A 16,615-nucleotide genomic window follows, 5' to 3' on the forward strand; every position below is an offset into this window, starting at 1 on the left:
CATCCCCTTCAGAATTCTACTAAGCGCTCATCTGGATTCAACCCACTGAGCAGCAAGGCATTCTAAATTCAATGGAAGGGTTTGGTGAAAGTCCTTAGGCCAAGTTCATCATCTCAGAAGACATAAAATATGCATGTGTGGTTTATAACGGACAATGAATATTTCACCTAATCTAAACAATGGCAACTTGTGGAAAGTGAGCTGATTCCAGCTAAGCAATTTCATTCTGTTTTCTTTCAAGCACTCTAAATTAAATATGTGCAAACTGAGGAGAGTCGGATCCTGTTTTCTTTCCAGTGTGTGACATGATTTCCTTTTGCTCTGCAGATTGTGACTATGTGCAGCTTTGAGTCTGAGGAAGAGAGTGTTTTCCATGGTCTGTTGTGTTGGGGGGAAAAACCCTGACTTTTCCTCACAAATTTTATTGATTTATTTTGAAGCTCATGGTCTTTCCTTATACCCAGTAATAGCTCTCAGGGCAGCTTACAACAAAGCAAGAATAAAAAGATAAATATACAGACATTACCACAAAATTAAGAAAGAGCATCAGGAATAAAATGCTCAAGAGCACCTAGTCTTGACTGAGTCAACGCCTTGACTGAATTATTTCAAACTGATATAAATGCAGATCATCTCAGTTGTGAAGAGTGTGAGTGCAAACAAATGTGCGCGTGCGCACACACACACAAAACATGTGCATAATTGATTGCAACCTGATCTTTTGTTGATACTTGGTATTGTATATGAATATATTTCTACTAAAACTGAAGAAAACAGAGGTACACCTGGCAAATGTAATTTCATGGACGAGAGGTTGGATCCAGCCAACTCATTGCGCCTGCAGAACAGATAACACTGGCGGAACAGAATTTTTTCATCCTCCCTGTACACCCCCACACACACGCGCCCTCCAGAACTCCTCCAAAGGATCCCCCATATAACCTGAAGCACTGGCCCAGTTTGCATGTCACAAAAGCCCCACTTTTAAAAAAGGAGTCTGACACAGCTCAATCACTGGTGTTTAACTCATCTTGCCAGCAAGAGTGAATAAAGAATCCAGGGACACTGTGTTCCTGGGTTGTTTAGAGTGACATATGAACCTGGAACTCTGGCTTTTCTCTCCTGATTCCAATTCTGGCTTGAGAAGTCAAGAACCTTCCAAGTCTGGCTTGTCAGGGAAGATACGGGCTTTAGCTAGACCTAAGGTTTATCCCAGGATTGTCCCAGGGTCATCCCTATTCATGTAAATGACACACAGGATATCCCGGGAGCAGGCAGGGATGACCCCGGGATGACCCCGGGATAAACTTTAGGTCTAGCTAAGGCAATAAGCTGGAGTTCCAGGTTTGAACAACACATTGAACATCACATTAAGCCACTACTGCTGACAGGAGAAGCCAAGCAGGAGCAATTGAGTCATGTGAACAAACAATGGCTTATTCACAGTAACCCAGGCCTCTGGCATGTGAACTGGGCTAGTAACTTTTATATTTTCACTTAACCAATAAAAATAAGTAATGTTATTGGCCAGGGATGGCAAATGTCAACAGTGAATCTACACAGATTTACCTGCTGTGCGTCTTCCCATTTCTCTTTGTTCTCTTCATCCAGAAGGTTGCTAACTATTTGAAAGAAGTTCTGAAAATTCAAGAAGACAATCAGTTTCTATAAGAAGTCTCCATAGCATGCAACACAATAAAAGTTGAGTAGTATGTATGATGCAGCCTTATGTAAACTTTGTAGCCCAAACCTGGTCAGGAGTCTCCCTAGTCAAGAAAAAGTATTTACTTTTATGAGCTTTCACCTGATAAATAATAGAAACGTTACTACTACTGGTTTACACCTGATGATAATCAGATGTACTGGCCGCTGATATTTTATTCAATAGCTCTTTTGCGTTCTATTAGTTGTTGCAATTATCTTAACGTTAGTATGTGAGCATCTGTGGTTATAGATATGCTCAGCTGAGCTAGATTTACTAGGAAGCATGCCATTTATGGGTGGCTGGTTTGTTTGTTTTTGTTTTTTTAGATTTATGGGTTCAACTACATACATTTCAAAATGTGTATATTCCGAAAGAATATGACGCCACTTGTAGAGTTATTAGAGTCTTTATCAGGAAATCCTACATCATTTCCTGCCCACTCTGATTTGGTGGCTTTCAGAATATAGTTGCAGTGTTGTGATTGTAAAATAGCTAAAAATCAGCATGCCCTATACAAGCACAGATCTCAGCTCTTTCATAGTTGACAATATAAAACGTGTGGCTTCTGCGGTTTGCAAGCTCCCAGTACTTGTTTCTAATCTAAGGCATCCCCCTACTGGGACTCACTTTTCTGTACTTTTTGCATTTGCAAAATTGTCATGTTCTATAGACCACATGATGCATATTCAACTGTTATTTTTTATAACAGGTATTTTTTATAACGGGTGCCGCAGGGCTCAGTCCTGGGCCCAGTGCTCTTCAACATTTTTATTAATGATTTGGACGAGGAGGTGCAGGGAACGCTGATCAAATTTGCAGATGACACCAAATTGGGTGGGATAGCTAATACCCTGGAAGACAGAAACAAACTTCAAAGTGATCTTGATAGGCTGGAGTGCTGGGCTGAAAACAACAGAATGAAATTTAATAGGGATAAATGCCAAGTTCTACATTTAGGGAATAGAAACCAAATGCACAGTTACAAGATGGGGGACACTTGGCTCAGCAATACTACAAATGAGAAAGATCTTGGAATTGTTGTAGATCACAAGCTGAATATGAGCCAACAGTGCGATATGGCTGCAAGAAAGGCAAATGCTATTTTGGGCTGCATTAATAGAAGTATAGCTTCCAAATCACGTGAGGTACTGGTTCCTCTCTATTCGGCCCTGGTTAGGCCTCATCTAGAGTATTGCGTCCAGTTCTGGGCTCCACAATTCAAGAAGGACGCAGACAAGCTGGAGCATGTTCAGAAGAGGGCAACGAGGATGATCAGAGGTCTAGAAACAAAGCCCTATGAAGAGAGACTGAAAGAACTGGGCATGTTTAGCCTGGAGAAGAGAAGATTGAGGGGAGACATGATAGCACTCTTCAAATACTTAAAAGGTTGTCACACAGAGGAGGGCCAGGATCTCTTCTCGATTCTCCCAGAGTGCAGGACACGGAATAACGGGCTCAAGTTAAAGGAAGCCAGATTCCGGCTGGACATCAGGAAAAACTTCCTGACTGTTAGAGCAGTGCGACAGTGGAATCAGCTACCTAGGGAGGTTGTGGGCTCTCCCACACTAGAGGCATTCAAGAGGCAGCTGGACAACCATCTGTCAGGGATGCTTTAGGGTGGATTCCTGCATTGAGCAGGGGGTTGGACTCGATGGCCTTGTAGGCCCCTTCCAACTCTGCTATTCTATGATTCTATGATTCTATGATTCTATTTTATTTTATTTTAGTCAAAATACCATACAACCATTTTTTAATGTGGAAGAAATCATGTCCAAAAATCAAATCCATGCCCTCAAAGGGATATCTGGACATTAAAGTTTTGAACAACAGCCCCTCCCCTGAACACCACATATAAATGTTCTATGTTATGGGGCATGAAGGTCTCCTGTAATGGGGGAAATGACAAAAATCTACTAGGAATGTCAAAGCCTTTGAGTACCCCTAAGTAGTTCTTTGGATCTCTGGCACATTCCCAGAAGAAAAGTCCAAATATTGTTTCTTAGTGGGTGTGATGTTCAGATGCCTTAAATGTAAATATTTATTATTATTATTATTATTATTATTATTATTATTATTATTATTATTATTTTATTTATATAGCACCAACAATGTACTTGGTGCTGTACAAAATATACAAATAAACAGTGATATCCTGCCTAGAGGCTTACAATCTAAAATCACATTAAAACATACGAAGGGTGGGGGGAGGTGTTCACAAAGCAGAAATAAGAGAAAAATCATGGTAATAAGAACAGTAAATCAAGCTAAAATACCAAAAGCTATTGAAAACAAATGAGTTTTCAAATGCGTTTTAAAATCTACAATAGAACTCATGGTATGTAGTTGCTCTAGAAGAGCATTCCAAACAAATGGGGCAGCCAGAGAGAATGGGCAAAGCCAGGCAAGAGATAAAAACTCTTGGGCGGGAGAGCAACATAACATTTGAAGAACGGAGGGTACGAGGGGGATGGTAAAGTGAAATGAGAGAAGAAAGATAAGAAGGTGCAAGACCATGACACGCTTTGAATGTCAGCAAAAGAAGCTTATACTGAATTCTATATGGGATATTTGTAAAGTTATTGTCTATATTATGCATGCTGGAATATATATGTCTTTAAAAGGTTTTAAAATGCATCCAGTTCCAGGAAGTAAGTAGGCCTAACTGTACTTACAGTTTGTATTTACAGGTCAAGTAAGTATGGAACAGAAGAAGGGGGAGTGAATGCCTGAGGGCATGGCTAGATGGGGCGATATCCTGGAGATCACCCTAGGATTGTCCCTGTGCATCCACATGATGCACAGTGCATCCACATGATGCACAGGGCATCCACATGATGCACAGTGCATCCACATGATGCACAGGGCATCCTGGGAGCAGGGTGGGATGATTCCTCCCTTTTCCCAGGATATTGCCCTACCCTTCCATCCCACTTTTTCCTGCAGTCTCTGGATGATCCCAAGGCCACGGGACATGTGGCCCTCCGTTGCGGTTTCCCCCCGGCTCCTTGAAAGTAAAAGCAAGGAGCCAGGAACTGGGCACAGAGCATGAAGCTCCTTAGGAGTTCTGTGCCCATTGGGGGTGGGGTGGGGTGAGCACAAGTGTTTTTTTTTTAAAAAAAACCTCATGGTTCTGTTTGAGCACTTGTGCGCTCCTTTTCCTTAAAAAAAATCCAAAATGGCGGCCACGATGTCGCGTGCCACATGTACATGAGGGGGACGATCTCATGATGATAAAATCATGAGATCATCTCCCTACACCCCCCTCGTTTAGCCATGCCCTGAGTGCCGATTGGATGGCGGCAGAGGAGTGCTCGGATTGGCTGGCAGAGTGGGAGGAGCTGGAGAAATGTGTTCTATGTATATATAATCTGAGCTGACAGGAGTTGGGAGGAGAAAAAGAGATAGATGAGGGGAGAAAAGAGACATATGAGAAGAGTGAAGGAATATATGAGAGTGTATGAGAAAAAGGAATATATGAGAGGGGGTAAAGGGATTTATGAGAGGGTAGGAGAAGAGATTGTTGGATTGTAGAGTGTGAAGAGATTGAGAGGCAGATACTGGATAGGATGGATTGGTGTGAGATATTGTGTTAGGAAAATAGATATTAAAATAAAGATCAGTAGTATTCTATAGTGAAACCTATTAAGAGAGAACTTACTGAAACCAATACGCATTGAACCCTTGTAACCATAGGCACTGCACTTGAGGAAACCATTAAGCTTATTACATGCAAGTACTTATGTTAATAAATTCCAATTAATTAAAACAACTGGTGTGGGCTGTGGAAGAGTGCCTGAGGAGGGTACAGTTAATGGTGGCAGCAGAATGGGAAACTGAGGGCTGGGTTCCCGGGCTGTGGAGCTGTGGGGGCCTAAAAGAGTAAAGGCGAGACAGGAGCAGCAGCCTCACAAGTGTGATCAGCACAGCCCCGAGTGCGAGTGGCATAGATAGTCCTGTCAGGTAGCCTGTGGGTGGCACAGGTGAAGGCAAGATGTCACAGTGGGAAATGTGCAGGCTTAAACTTGAATGAATTCACATCTACCAGATTTTTCAAGTAAAAGAGCTATATTTCTAGAAACTGTCACTCAAAATAAAAATGTCTGTGCCATGCCAGAATAGCCCAAACATGTGTATTTAGTTACATGGGCTAGAGATGGGGGTAATTATTGTAATTGTGGGGTGGGGGCTCAGAAATAAACTTCCAGTGTGGAATTCCTGAGACCATTACGAGCTGAGCTCTGAAACCCTACAGAGTTCAGACTTTCTCAATGCCAGCCCTCTCCGTTGGCCATAGCTGCCCTCTTCTCTTTCCTACTCAGTGGCACAGGGTAGTGGTGGTGGAAGGGAAGGTAGTTCTAAGGCAGTGGTGGACAAGTTGTGGTCCTTCTGATATATCTCACATCATTGCCTATTCTGGCAAGGCTGATAGGACCTGCTTCTGACTGAGTATATGGAGAGTATATATCACATTGGGCTGTACGGTTGTCAACTGCTTGAAGAATTTTTAATTGTTATATGCTTTTAATCAGTGAATCACATGATTAAATCAGTTCACATATTAGCAAAACCTCAACACAGGTGCCTGTCTGCGAGACTGAGAAAAGTGAGAGTTCTCTTGCAAGTTATTAAGCAAAAGCTACAACACTGTTAAAGGAATGGTCAACTTTAATGTTTTGCTTTTTAGTTCATATTGTGTAACTTCTCCAGCACCAAAAATGGTTTACAAAGGTAAATAATTGCCTCCTTAAATCTCTGCTTCAAACTTTTTTTTTTAAAAAAAAACCCATCTCCAACAAATAAAATTGCCCTCCATTTATGAACTAAAGCTATTCTGCACAATCCTATGTATCTTTACTCAGAAGTATGCCTCAATGAGTTCAATGGTACTTACAGCCACATAAGTATACTTAGGAGTGCTGCCATGCAGACTAATTCCTATGCATGTTTACTCAAAAGCAAGTGGTTCAATGGTGCTTACTCAAGAGTTAGCACATCACATCTTACTTCCAAGTAAGTGGATACAATATGTAATGCTAAAATAATATGAACACTTACCTGAAAATAAGCCTAACTGAATACAGTAAGACTTCTTTTTTGAATAGCCATGAATAGAATTGTACTGCTAGCAATCCTATTCAATCTACCAGCTTCACCAGTGAAAGATCCCTGCCTAGCAAAAACCAGTACACACATTTGGGGTGGGGGAGAGAAGAAATTGAAATAAAAGAATAATTTTATTCTTAATCTCAAATATTTTGACCTCAAGCTCTTACTTTCTGTATTTCATTATCTTCCTCGTTGGAATATCTCTAAGTGAATCACATATCAGACACTTAGAATCAGACCAGACAGCTTTTAAATAACACATTTTCTTCCAATCTGAGTGCTTCTCAGAAGGTTCTTTCAAAATTCCTTCTAGCATAGTGCCACTTTTATCTTTATCTGTAAAAGCGGCACTCAGCTCAGATATCAATCCTTTTTCTTTTTTCCTTCACTTTTCAGTAATCCAGGTTTATTTGTAGTCTCTCAATTATCTTGCTACTTTTTTGCATTTTAACACAGAGGCCTTCAGCTTGGCCCAAGGTCAAGAAGGAGTCAGATCGAACTGTGTTTTCCACTGTGCTCTAACCAGAACTGAGCACAAAGGGTTGGATCTAGGCTTAGTCGTGCTTAGGTAGACCCACTATCATCAATGGGACTTTAGTCATGACTAACTTAAGTCCCATTGTTTTCAATGGGTCAACTACTGAAGTATGATTAAGCCTGGATCTACCCCCAATATTTCTTTTGTTCTATTCATCTTTTTTAAAAAATGAACATGGATGTTGCTAGATATCATTGACGGCTGAATAAGTCACATGGGAATCTGGGTTACTTCCTTAAGACTGCAAAGCAATGTGGAATGGAAAAGATTTGCAGGAAATAAGTGGATAAGGGGAGTACTTAACTCTTTGCCCACCTGCCTCTCTCCTCTGCAACTTTTCCCCAGGGTTACTTTTTTTTTTAAGTTTCCCTGTAACATAACAAACATAAAACCAGATATCCAGCCAGAGAGAAAGCAGCTGAAGGGAGAAGTTATGGGGGAAAGAGATGAGGATGGGAAGAATTAAGTGCCCCCCACCTTATGCTCGTGATGCTTAAACTAGGGTTTAATTCTTCAAAAAGTATGGCAGGCTGACATTCGAAGAATAAAATAATTGTTTACATGCCAAAATAAATCCAAATTTATGAAGACAGGACATAGTCTGGTCATCTCTTGTCTAGACCCTTTGTTGGCTATGTCACACTGGAGATTGTCAAACCTCTAATAAATTTGAGCTCAGATTCTGAACATTCCTCAGAGATTAGAACGCTTCCCTTGTGCATTGTGCAAAGGGATATTAATAATACCAACATTGCTATCTTTCATATTTTCACATCTCCACATGGGAGAAAGCAATTTACATAACTCAAAGAATTTGCCATACCAATTAAAGTCTCTACTCACATCACCCAAAACCAAAACAACCCCACCACAAGCAAACATAGATAGGTCCTCTGCACACTTGATCGTATGCGAGCCACTCTGGACAAATCTAACTCTGATTGGGATAATGTCCCGTCTAGCTGTGGCCACTGAAGCACTCATCTCATCTCAGTCAAGATAGACCTTCTGTGCCTCCTGGACTCTGCTGTGAAGCCAACTCCCTCAGGATCTTCCCTCCATCCACGGCCACATGCCCTCAGCCTTTCTATCAGGCAGCAGCAGACTGAGAGAAATGGAGCAAGGCTACTTTGTTGGCTCGGCAGGGAAGCCAGCAACTTTTGGCTTCTCCTGACTTTGAAATCTTTGCGCTCCAGCTGGCCATTATAAGATGTTTGAAATGAAGAACAAGTGGCTAAGTTTGCTTTCCCCCACCCTCTTCTCTCCCAATCCCTTTTGTGTTATGCTTTTCAGATAGTATGCCTAAGGTGTGGGACTATAGAAACATAAGAACATGAGAAGAGCCATGCTGGAACAGACCAAGGGTCCATCTAGCCCAGCATTCTGTTTACAACCAGCTGCTCACGGGAAACCAAAAAGTAAGCCTCGAGTGCAACAGCGCACACACCCCATCCATGTTGCGTAGTATCTGGTGTACATTGGCACACTGCCTCAGATACTGGAGGTAGTCCATAGCCACCACCAGGACTAGTAACCATTGATAGCCTTCTCCTCCAAAAATGTATCTAACCCCCTTTTAAAGCCATCCAAATTGGTGGCCATCATCATGTCTTGTGGTAGTGAATTCCATAGTTTGACTATGCGCTGTGTGAAGAAGTACTTCCATTTATCTGTCCTGAATCTCCCACAAATCAGCCTCATGAAATGACCCCGGGTTCTAGCATTATGAGAGAGGGAGATCTAATCTTATCTCTGTAAACCACTCAGGGAGCCTTTTTTTAGCTAAAGAGTGGGTTAAATATGTTTCAAACAAACCTCCCTTTCTCTCCCCATTGGTGGTATTTGCCTGTGTACACATTATTCCTTCTGCTAAAATTGTGATGGAAGAACGAACTGTCAACAGACAAAGTTAACTAATTAATAACAAAACACACCGGGCCTAACCAGGAGAAGGAAAAGTCCAAAGAAGGCAACAACAACAACAACAAGCTAGCCCAATAGCCATCAGGACAAGCATTAAAAATAACTTCTAGTCCCAGAAATAGTGACTAGGGATGCACTGCCAGCCTATCCCAGTTGGCATGGGAACATGTCATTTTATAGGCCCAGCAGGCACCATACACTCCAAAGTCCTGCAACACCCCATGCCCAGTCCTAGGCAGGATCTACGCTACTGCTTTATAAGGGTTTATAACAGTAGTGACAACTGTTTAGGCCCAGGACACACTGCATTTACAGTTTTCAAAACGTTTTCAAAGTGTTATATCCTGCTTGGTGTAGATCTGGCCCTATATTTTGGTGGTTTAGGCCTGAAGCCTTTGCTGTTACAAGGCAGAGACCCATGGGATATTCACGCCACCACAGCCATTCCTCCCCCCCTCTCCATAGGTTTTAGCTAAGGGAATGGAGCTGGTCCTTCTGGTGAGTGCTTATATAGCTATTTCATGCTCAGAAATAGGTATCAAAGGCATAAGCCATTTTTAAACATGGGGGGGGGGAAGCAGAAAAAAAAGGAAACTGAGTCTGACCATTGTTCCATCTAGCCCAATATTATCTATACCTGGTGTGGGCAACAGGTAGCTTGCGAACTACGCATACCCCCCAGCCTATGAAGTGGCCCCTGCTGCTGGGCTTCTGAAATTTGGTGGTGTGGTAGCAGCAGCAGCAATAAATGAATAAATAAAATGTTAAAAAATGGCAGGTTGCTTCCAAATTTCATCAGCAAATTGCTACAGAGACTTGAAAGGGACTTTAACTTGAAAACAGGTGAAATGTGTTCCTTCTACAATTGGCTGATCTTTTTGACGCCACTGCACCTCCAAATTTTGGCTCTGTGGTAGCAGTATGGTCTGGGGGTGGGAAGAAGGGGGCAGTAGCCCCAAGGCTGCTCACCTGCTCTGATTGGCAGTGGGTTTCAGACAGAGTATTTCCCAGCCCTACCTGGAGATGGCAAGTATTGAACCTGGGAGCTTCTATATGCAAAGAAGGCGCTCTCCCACTCGGCTATGGTGCTTCTCTGAAGTTCCTACCTTGCCTTTCAGTGGCATCATGGGTATGGGGTGTGGTAGGGGAGAACTTAATTAGAACATTTCTGAGTTCAAATACTGACAGATTATTACACAGACTAAGTAGAAACTGAACAGAAACAGCGGGGGGGATTCCTGATACCTGATCCAATATTCAGTGAGGGCCGTGAAAACTCTCGATTGCGTTTAGGAAAGTGATGAGTCAGATCCCCAAGATGTATGCCAGCCAATGTGTGATGCATCCCTCTAATATCCTTCACTGCATTGCTGGAACTGCAGTAATATATAGCCCATTATACAACAGAGTGTGAAAACAAGATGAGAAGGAACTTAACCTACAATATTCTTCCCACGGGGGAGAATTTAATTTCTATCATTCTTTCCTTCCCAGCACCTCTGGAAGCCTACAAGGTTACAAGGCTAACACAGACATCACCAAAAATGTGTCCATGCTTCTAAAAGGTTAATTAAAGGCCACAAAGCGAGGCTTCATGTTAAAAAAAAGTCTCAGAGGTTTTAATGATTTTAATATAGCTATAAATGTCTCATTAGCACAATCCAAAACATCTAAAAACTATGTAATTTTGGAAACCAACCTGATATTAAAAAGCAGAGTTAGTGGTGCTTTTATGACTCATATTTGTTTTGGTCCATGGGCCACTCATATGCTCAAATGTTGATGCTGTTTCCCTTCCTATTAAGCACATTGCAGCACCAAGGACAGCCATTGTACAAAACAAACATCCTAGTCTAGACAATCTCCTATTGAGGTAGTGGGATTATCCCACTCAACAGGCCTGACCCTCCTCCCCACCCTCTGGATATCCACACATGAATGTCTGTAGAAGGCCCACACAGATAGGGCAGCATCCAATGGGGCTGCTCTGCTGAGATTGTGGGACCTACTGCATGTGCGATGGGCCTTTCGCGCTTCTAAAACAGTCCTGAACAGCCTCCTTAATTTCTTTTTCTTTTCTCCCTCTTCCCTCCCCATCCCCTTTTCCTTGTGTTTCATGTCTTTTTTTTAGAATGTCAGCCTGAGGGCAGGGGCTGTCTCCTTTACTGATCAATTGTAAGCCACTCTGGGAGCCTTTTTGGCTGAGGTGCAGGATAAAAATACTCTAAATAAAATAAATAATAAAGAAAAATAATACTCATGTCCAGATTGGAATAGATCAGCAGAGCTCTCTTCTGCGGGCTCCGCTGATCTGCCACATTCTGGAAACAAGCATTTCTGCTCGTTTCAGGTTGTTTTCAGAACCACTAAACCCCTACTGTACAAGTGGTGAGTCCTGTAAGAACACAGGTACAATAGGATGCTACCCATAAGCTCCCACTTTGTTATCATATATTGTGCATTTTTGTTTTGCTTTTATTATTTCTTTGTAAATCACTTTGAACTACTTACAGTTGCATGAAGCAACTCATGTAATAGACTAAACCAACATGCATATGCTCAAATCATATAGTCATTTCTTCAAATTTTCCTTCCCAAACTTTTCAGCAGTTGACCTGCGTGTGTCAGATTTTCTGCATACAGCCCCCCTGCAAACATCACATCCATGCATGAAATCTGATTAACCTGGAGGCAAGGCAGCCACATTCAATGGTTGCATGTAATCAGGTTGCCTGCCACATATAGGTTCTCTTTGGCTGCTAAAGTTCCAGTACACACACTGTATTCTGCTGTCTGCAAGACTTTTTCATTCATTTCAGTCGGGGGGCTGCTCTGTGCACCAAAACGATGCACATGGGTGGACTTGCACCATTAGTGGGGTGCTCTATCTGCTTGCAGAAAACTAATAGAGCCTGCATCAAAAGCTGTGCATTATGTTATTTCAATAGAGGTGTTTTATATTTTGCTCCTAAGTTCCCACAGGCAATATAGGGGAAATAACACAGGTCTCCAGAATGACCAAAGTGCAAGGGTCTTCCCAAAGAAAAGGCTGAATTACGGAACAATTCTATGCATATCTATTCAGAAGTAAGTCTCACTGAGTTCAGTGAGACTTACTGCCAGGTAAGGATGTCAGAGAGAAATCCACAACAGAATCAAATGAGTTCTTTTCACGAGTCCCACTGATTCTGCGGACTTGCAGGCCATTTTTGCGTGTGTGTTGGCCTCTGCCATGTCAAGGGTTGGTCACATCATCGCCATGCATGTTGTAATGGAGTGCATATACATGGTAAGACTGAGTATCAAGGTCTCCCAGTCTCAAATATTTGCCCACACCACAAATAAGTGAAAGCCAACATGGCACACAATCTGTAATATGTGCCATTGACCCCATAGCGTATCAGATGTCTCTTCACACATGGAGAGGACACTAAAATACTTAACATGGTTCATATATATCCCAATGCTACACTGTACCTCCCTGCACATGTACAAAGACTGCAGACATATCACACATCCAACATAGTGTAATGATGTTGCATCTATCAGTTGTTCCAGAGCCTGTTTAAATACCCAGGACTGTTATGTAGGAATCTCCTGGATTCTGGGTCCAGTTCAGAATTTGAGTTAGAATCCAGATGACAGATTCTGATCTCTCCTGCCAAAATCTACCAGGGGCACAACAGGGTGGTGCCATCTATTTCTAAATGTCTATATAACGTTGGCAGAGTTTGAAACTTTGTCAGACTCACATAATTGAGAAGCAAAAGTGCTGGAATGAATTTGAACTTTGTAAATAGTCTGGGAAATGCATATAAGGAAAAACTGAGGACTACAGGTGAGATCATATCTATGCATGTATTGAAATAGACATACAAATTGACCCTTTTTTGTCAAATTCAAACAGTCCCTCGCCTGTACTTTTACCTTTATTTTTGCATATGGATTTCATGTTCAAGAATATTAACTGCGGATGGATTACGACAATGTCAAATGTCATCCTGAGAATACACTTGGCAGGGGAAAGGAATATGTAAACTTGTCTCATAGTTCAGGTTGTTCCTTTTTAAGATATCTGATTGGCATTCACTGTGCTTTAATGCTTTGCATAGAATGAAAGCTTTGAGCAACTCTATATAAAAGTGAATGGAAGAAAAGCTGCATGACTTTGGTAAAACAAGGAGATATGTATTCAAATCTGTTTAAGGCATTGCTTATACATTCATAAATTTGGCACCAGTATAGAGATCTTTAGGATTCCTGTAACTGCTTTGAGTAATAGCTAATCTGGCTTGGATTCTAAATTTCCCTTCCACAAAAAGAAGGGCTCCTTCTGTTCAGAGAAGGTTTTTGATTCATTGGAAGTTCCTGCCAGTGAAAGGGGGAGAGGTGAATTTTCTTTATTCTCCCTCCCTCCTCCCTCCCCACCCCCCTGCATCGCCCTCTGCCACCTCCTTCACTGCCCTAGAGGTTCTCCAAACTCTCTAGAGCTTGGGACTCAGGAGATCTGGGTTTATTAAGCTCACTGGATGACTTTGGGCCAGTCACTGACTCACAGCCTAACCTACTTCACAGGATTGTTGTGATGATAAACTGGAGAGGGCTCCTTGGAAGATGAAATAAATAATTAAATAAATAAATAAATATGACATTCATATGCAAATATGTGCTGATGAAGCTGGATAAAAATCAAAGCATAATTGAACATCTTGGTTGACTTTAACCAGCATTCTTCACTTTACCATGAATCATAAATAAAGTCTGTGCAGCAGGTGACAGAACCAGCTTACATCCTGAGTCAATTTACAACAACATCTGTTTCCTCTCTAGTTTCATTTTATGCCTCCAATATAAGGAAATGCTTGGAAATATTCATGACAGAGCAGTGACACCAATTTAAAACATTTAATTATGGGCTGGTATGAATTGTATGTGAAATATTTGACAATAGGGTACAGTGGGCCACTGCAAAGCCAACACTGCAAACTGCTTTAAACTGTATCATAGAATCATAGAATAGCAGAGTTGGAAGGGGCCTACAAGGCCAATGAGTCCAACCCCCTGCTCAATGCAGGAATCCACCCTAAAGCATCCCTGACAGATGGTTGTCCAGGTGCCTCTTGAATACCTCTAGTGTGGGAGAGCCCACAACCTCCCTAGGTAACTGATTCCATTGCCGTACTGCTCTAACAGTCAGGAAGTTTCTCCTGATGTCCAGCTGGAATCTGGCTTTGTTTAACTTGAGCCCGTTATTCTGTGTCCTGCACTCTGGGAGGATTGAGAAGAGATCCTGGCCCTCCTCTGTGTGACAACCTTTTAAGTATTTGAAGAGTGCTATCATGTCTCCCCTCAATCTTCTCTTCTCCAGGCTAAACATGCCCAGTTCTTTCAGTATCTCTTCATAGGGCTTTGTTTCCAGATCCCTGATCATCCTGGTTGCCCTTCTCTGAACACACTCCAGCTTGTCTGCGTACTTCTTGAATTGTGGTGCCCAGAACTGGATGCAATAATCTAGATGAGGCCTAACCAGGGCCGAATAGAGAGGAACCAGTACCTCACGTGATTTGGAAGCTATACTTCTATTAATGCAGCCCAAAATAGCATTTGCCTTTCTTTCTGCCATATCACACTGTTGGCTCATATTCAGCTTGTGATCTACAACAATTCCAAGATCCTTCTCGTTTGTAGGATTGCTGAGCCAAGTATCCCCCATCTTGTAACTGTGCATTCGGTTTCTATTTCCTAAATGTAGAACTTGGCATTTATCCCTATTAAATTTCATTCTGTTGTTTTCAGCCCAGCACTCCAGCCTATCAAGATCACTTTGAAGTTTGTTTCTGTCTTCCAGGGTATTAGCTATCCCACCCAATTTTGTGTCATCTGCAAATTTTGATAAGCGTTCCCTGCACCTCCTCGTCCAAATCATTAATAAAAATGTTGAAGAGCACTGGGCCCAGGACTGAGCCCTGCGGTACGCCGCTCGTTGCCTCTCCCCAGTTTGAGAAGGTTCCATTGATAAGTACTCTTTGAGTCCGATTCTGTAGCCAACTGTGAATCCACCTAATAATTGTTTCATCTAGCCCACTTTTAGCTAGTTTGTTAATCAGAATGTCATGTGGTACTTTGTCAAAAGCTTTGCTGAAGTCAAGATGTATGACATCCACAGCATTCCCACAGTCCACAAGGGAGGTTACCCTATCAAAAAATGAGATCAAATTAGTCTGACAGGATTTGTTCCTGACAAATCCATGTTGGCTTCTAGTAATCACTGCATTGATTTCAAGGTATTTACAGATTGACTTCTTTATAGTCTGCTCCAGATTTTTCCAAGGGATGGATGTCGGACTGACTGGTCTGTAGTTCCCAGGTTCCTCCTTTTTGCCCTTTTTGAAGATAGGGACAACGTTAGCCCTCCTCCAGTCGTCCGGCACCTCACCCGTCTTCCATGATTTTGCAAAGATAACAGAGAGCGGTTCTGAGAGTTCTTCCGCTAGCTCCTTCATTACTCGAGGATGCAGTTCATCGGGCCCCGGAGATTTGAACTCATTCAAGGAAATTAGGTGTTCTTTGACCATTTGTTTATCAATCTCAAACTGCAATCCTGCCGCCTCAACTTCTGCTTCACTTTTTCCAGGGGGGTCATAGACCCGCTTTTGGGAGAAGACTGAGCCAAAGTAGGAATTGAGCACTTCAGCCTTTTCTTTGTCATCTGTTATCAATTTGCCATCCTCATTAAGCAGTTGAACCATTTCTTTCCTCTCTCTTTTACTACTCACTTGTCTGAAGAAAGCCTTTTTATTGCTTTTAGCATCTCTCGCTAATCTCAGCTCATTCTCAGCTTTAGCCTTCCTGACGCCATTTCAGCACTTCTGTGCCACTTGTCTGTACTCTTCTTTTGTAGCCTGGCCTTCCTTCCATTTCCTATATGTATCCTTTTTTGTTTTCAGGTCATCTCTAAGCTTTTTGTGGACCCACATTGGTTTCCTCTGTTGTCTTCTATCTTTTCTCCTTGTTGGAATTGTTTGTAATTGTGCCTTTAAAATTTCCTTTTTTAAATACTCCCACCCACCCTGCACTTCTTTTCTCATTAGGCTCACTTGCCATGGGACCTTACTTATCATAGTTCTGAGTTTATTAAAATCAGCTTTCCTAAAATCCAGAGTACATGTATGGCTACACTCCACTTTTGTCTCCTTTATAATCAATAATTCAAGTATGATGTGGTCACTTTCCCCCAGAGTTCCCGTAACTGCCACTTTATCCACTAAGTCATCCCTATTGGTCAATATCAAGTCAAGGATTGCCGATCCTCTAGTTCCTTCCTCCACTTTCTGTAGGAGAAA

At 42.0% G+C, this 16,615-nt stretch overlaps 1 protein-coding gene across 7 annotated transcripts in view; it reads right to left on the reverse strand.

Annotated features, from left to right (window-relative positions):
• The window catches only part of ADGRB3 (adhesion G protein-coupled receptor B3), a 545,908-nt gene that overhangs the window by 285,717 nt on the left and 243,576 nt on the right, over positions 1–16,615 (reverse strand). For all 7 annotated transcript variants that reach the window (XM_063125010.1, XM_063125008.1, XM_063125009.1 and 4 more), the window contains one exon: positions 1,570–1,638. In XM_063125010.1, the coding sequence (XP_062981080.1) occupies positions 1,570–1,638 (69 nt within the window). The remainder of the gene's footprint in view (positions 1–1,569; positions 1,639–16,615) is intronic.

The sequence above is a fragment of the Elgaria multicarinata genome, chromosome 4, assembly GCF_023053635.1.
Source record: "Elgaria multicarinata webbii isolate HBS135686 ecotype San Diego chromosome 4, rElgMul1.1.pri, whole genome shotgun sequence".
NCBI lineage: Eukaryota > Metazoa > Chordata > Lepidosauria > Squamata > Anguidae > Elgaria > Elgaria multicarinata.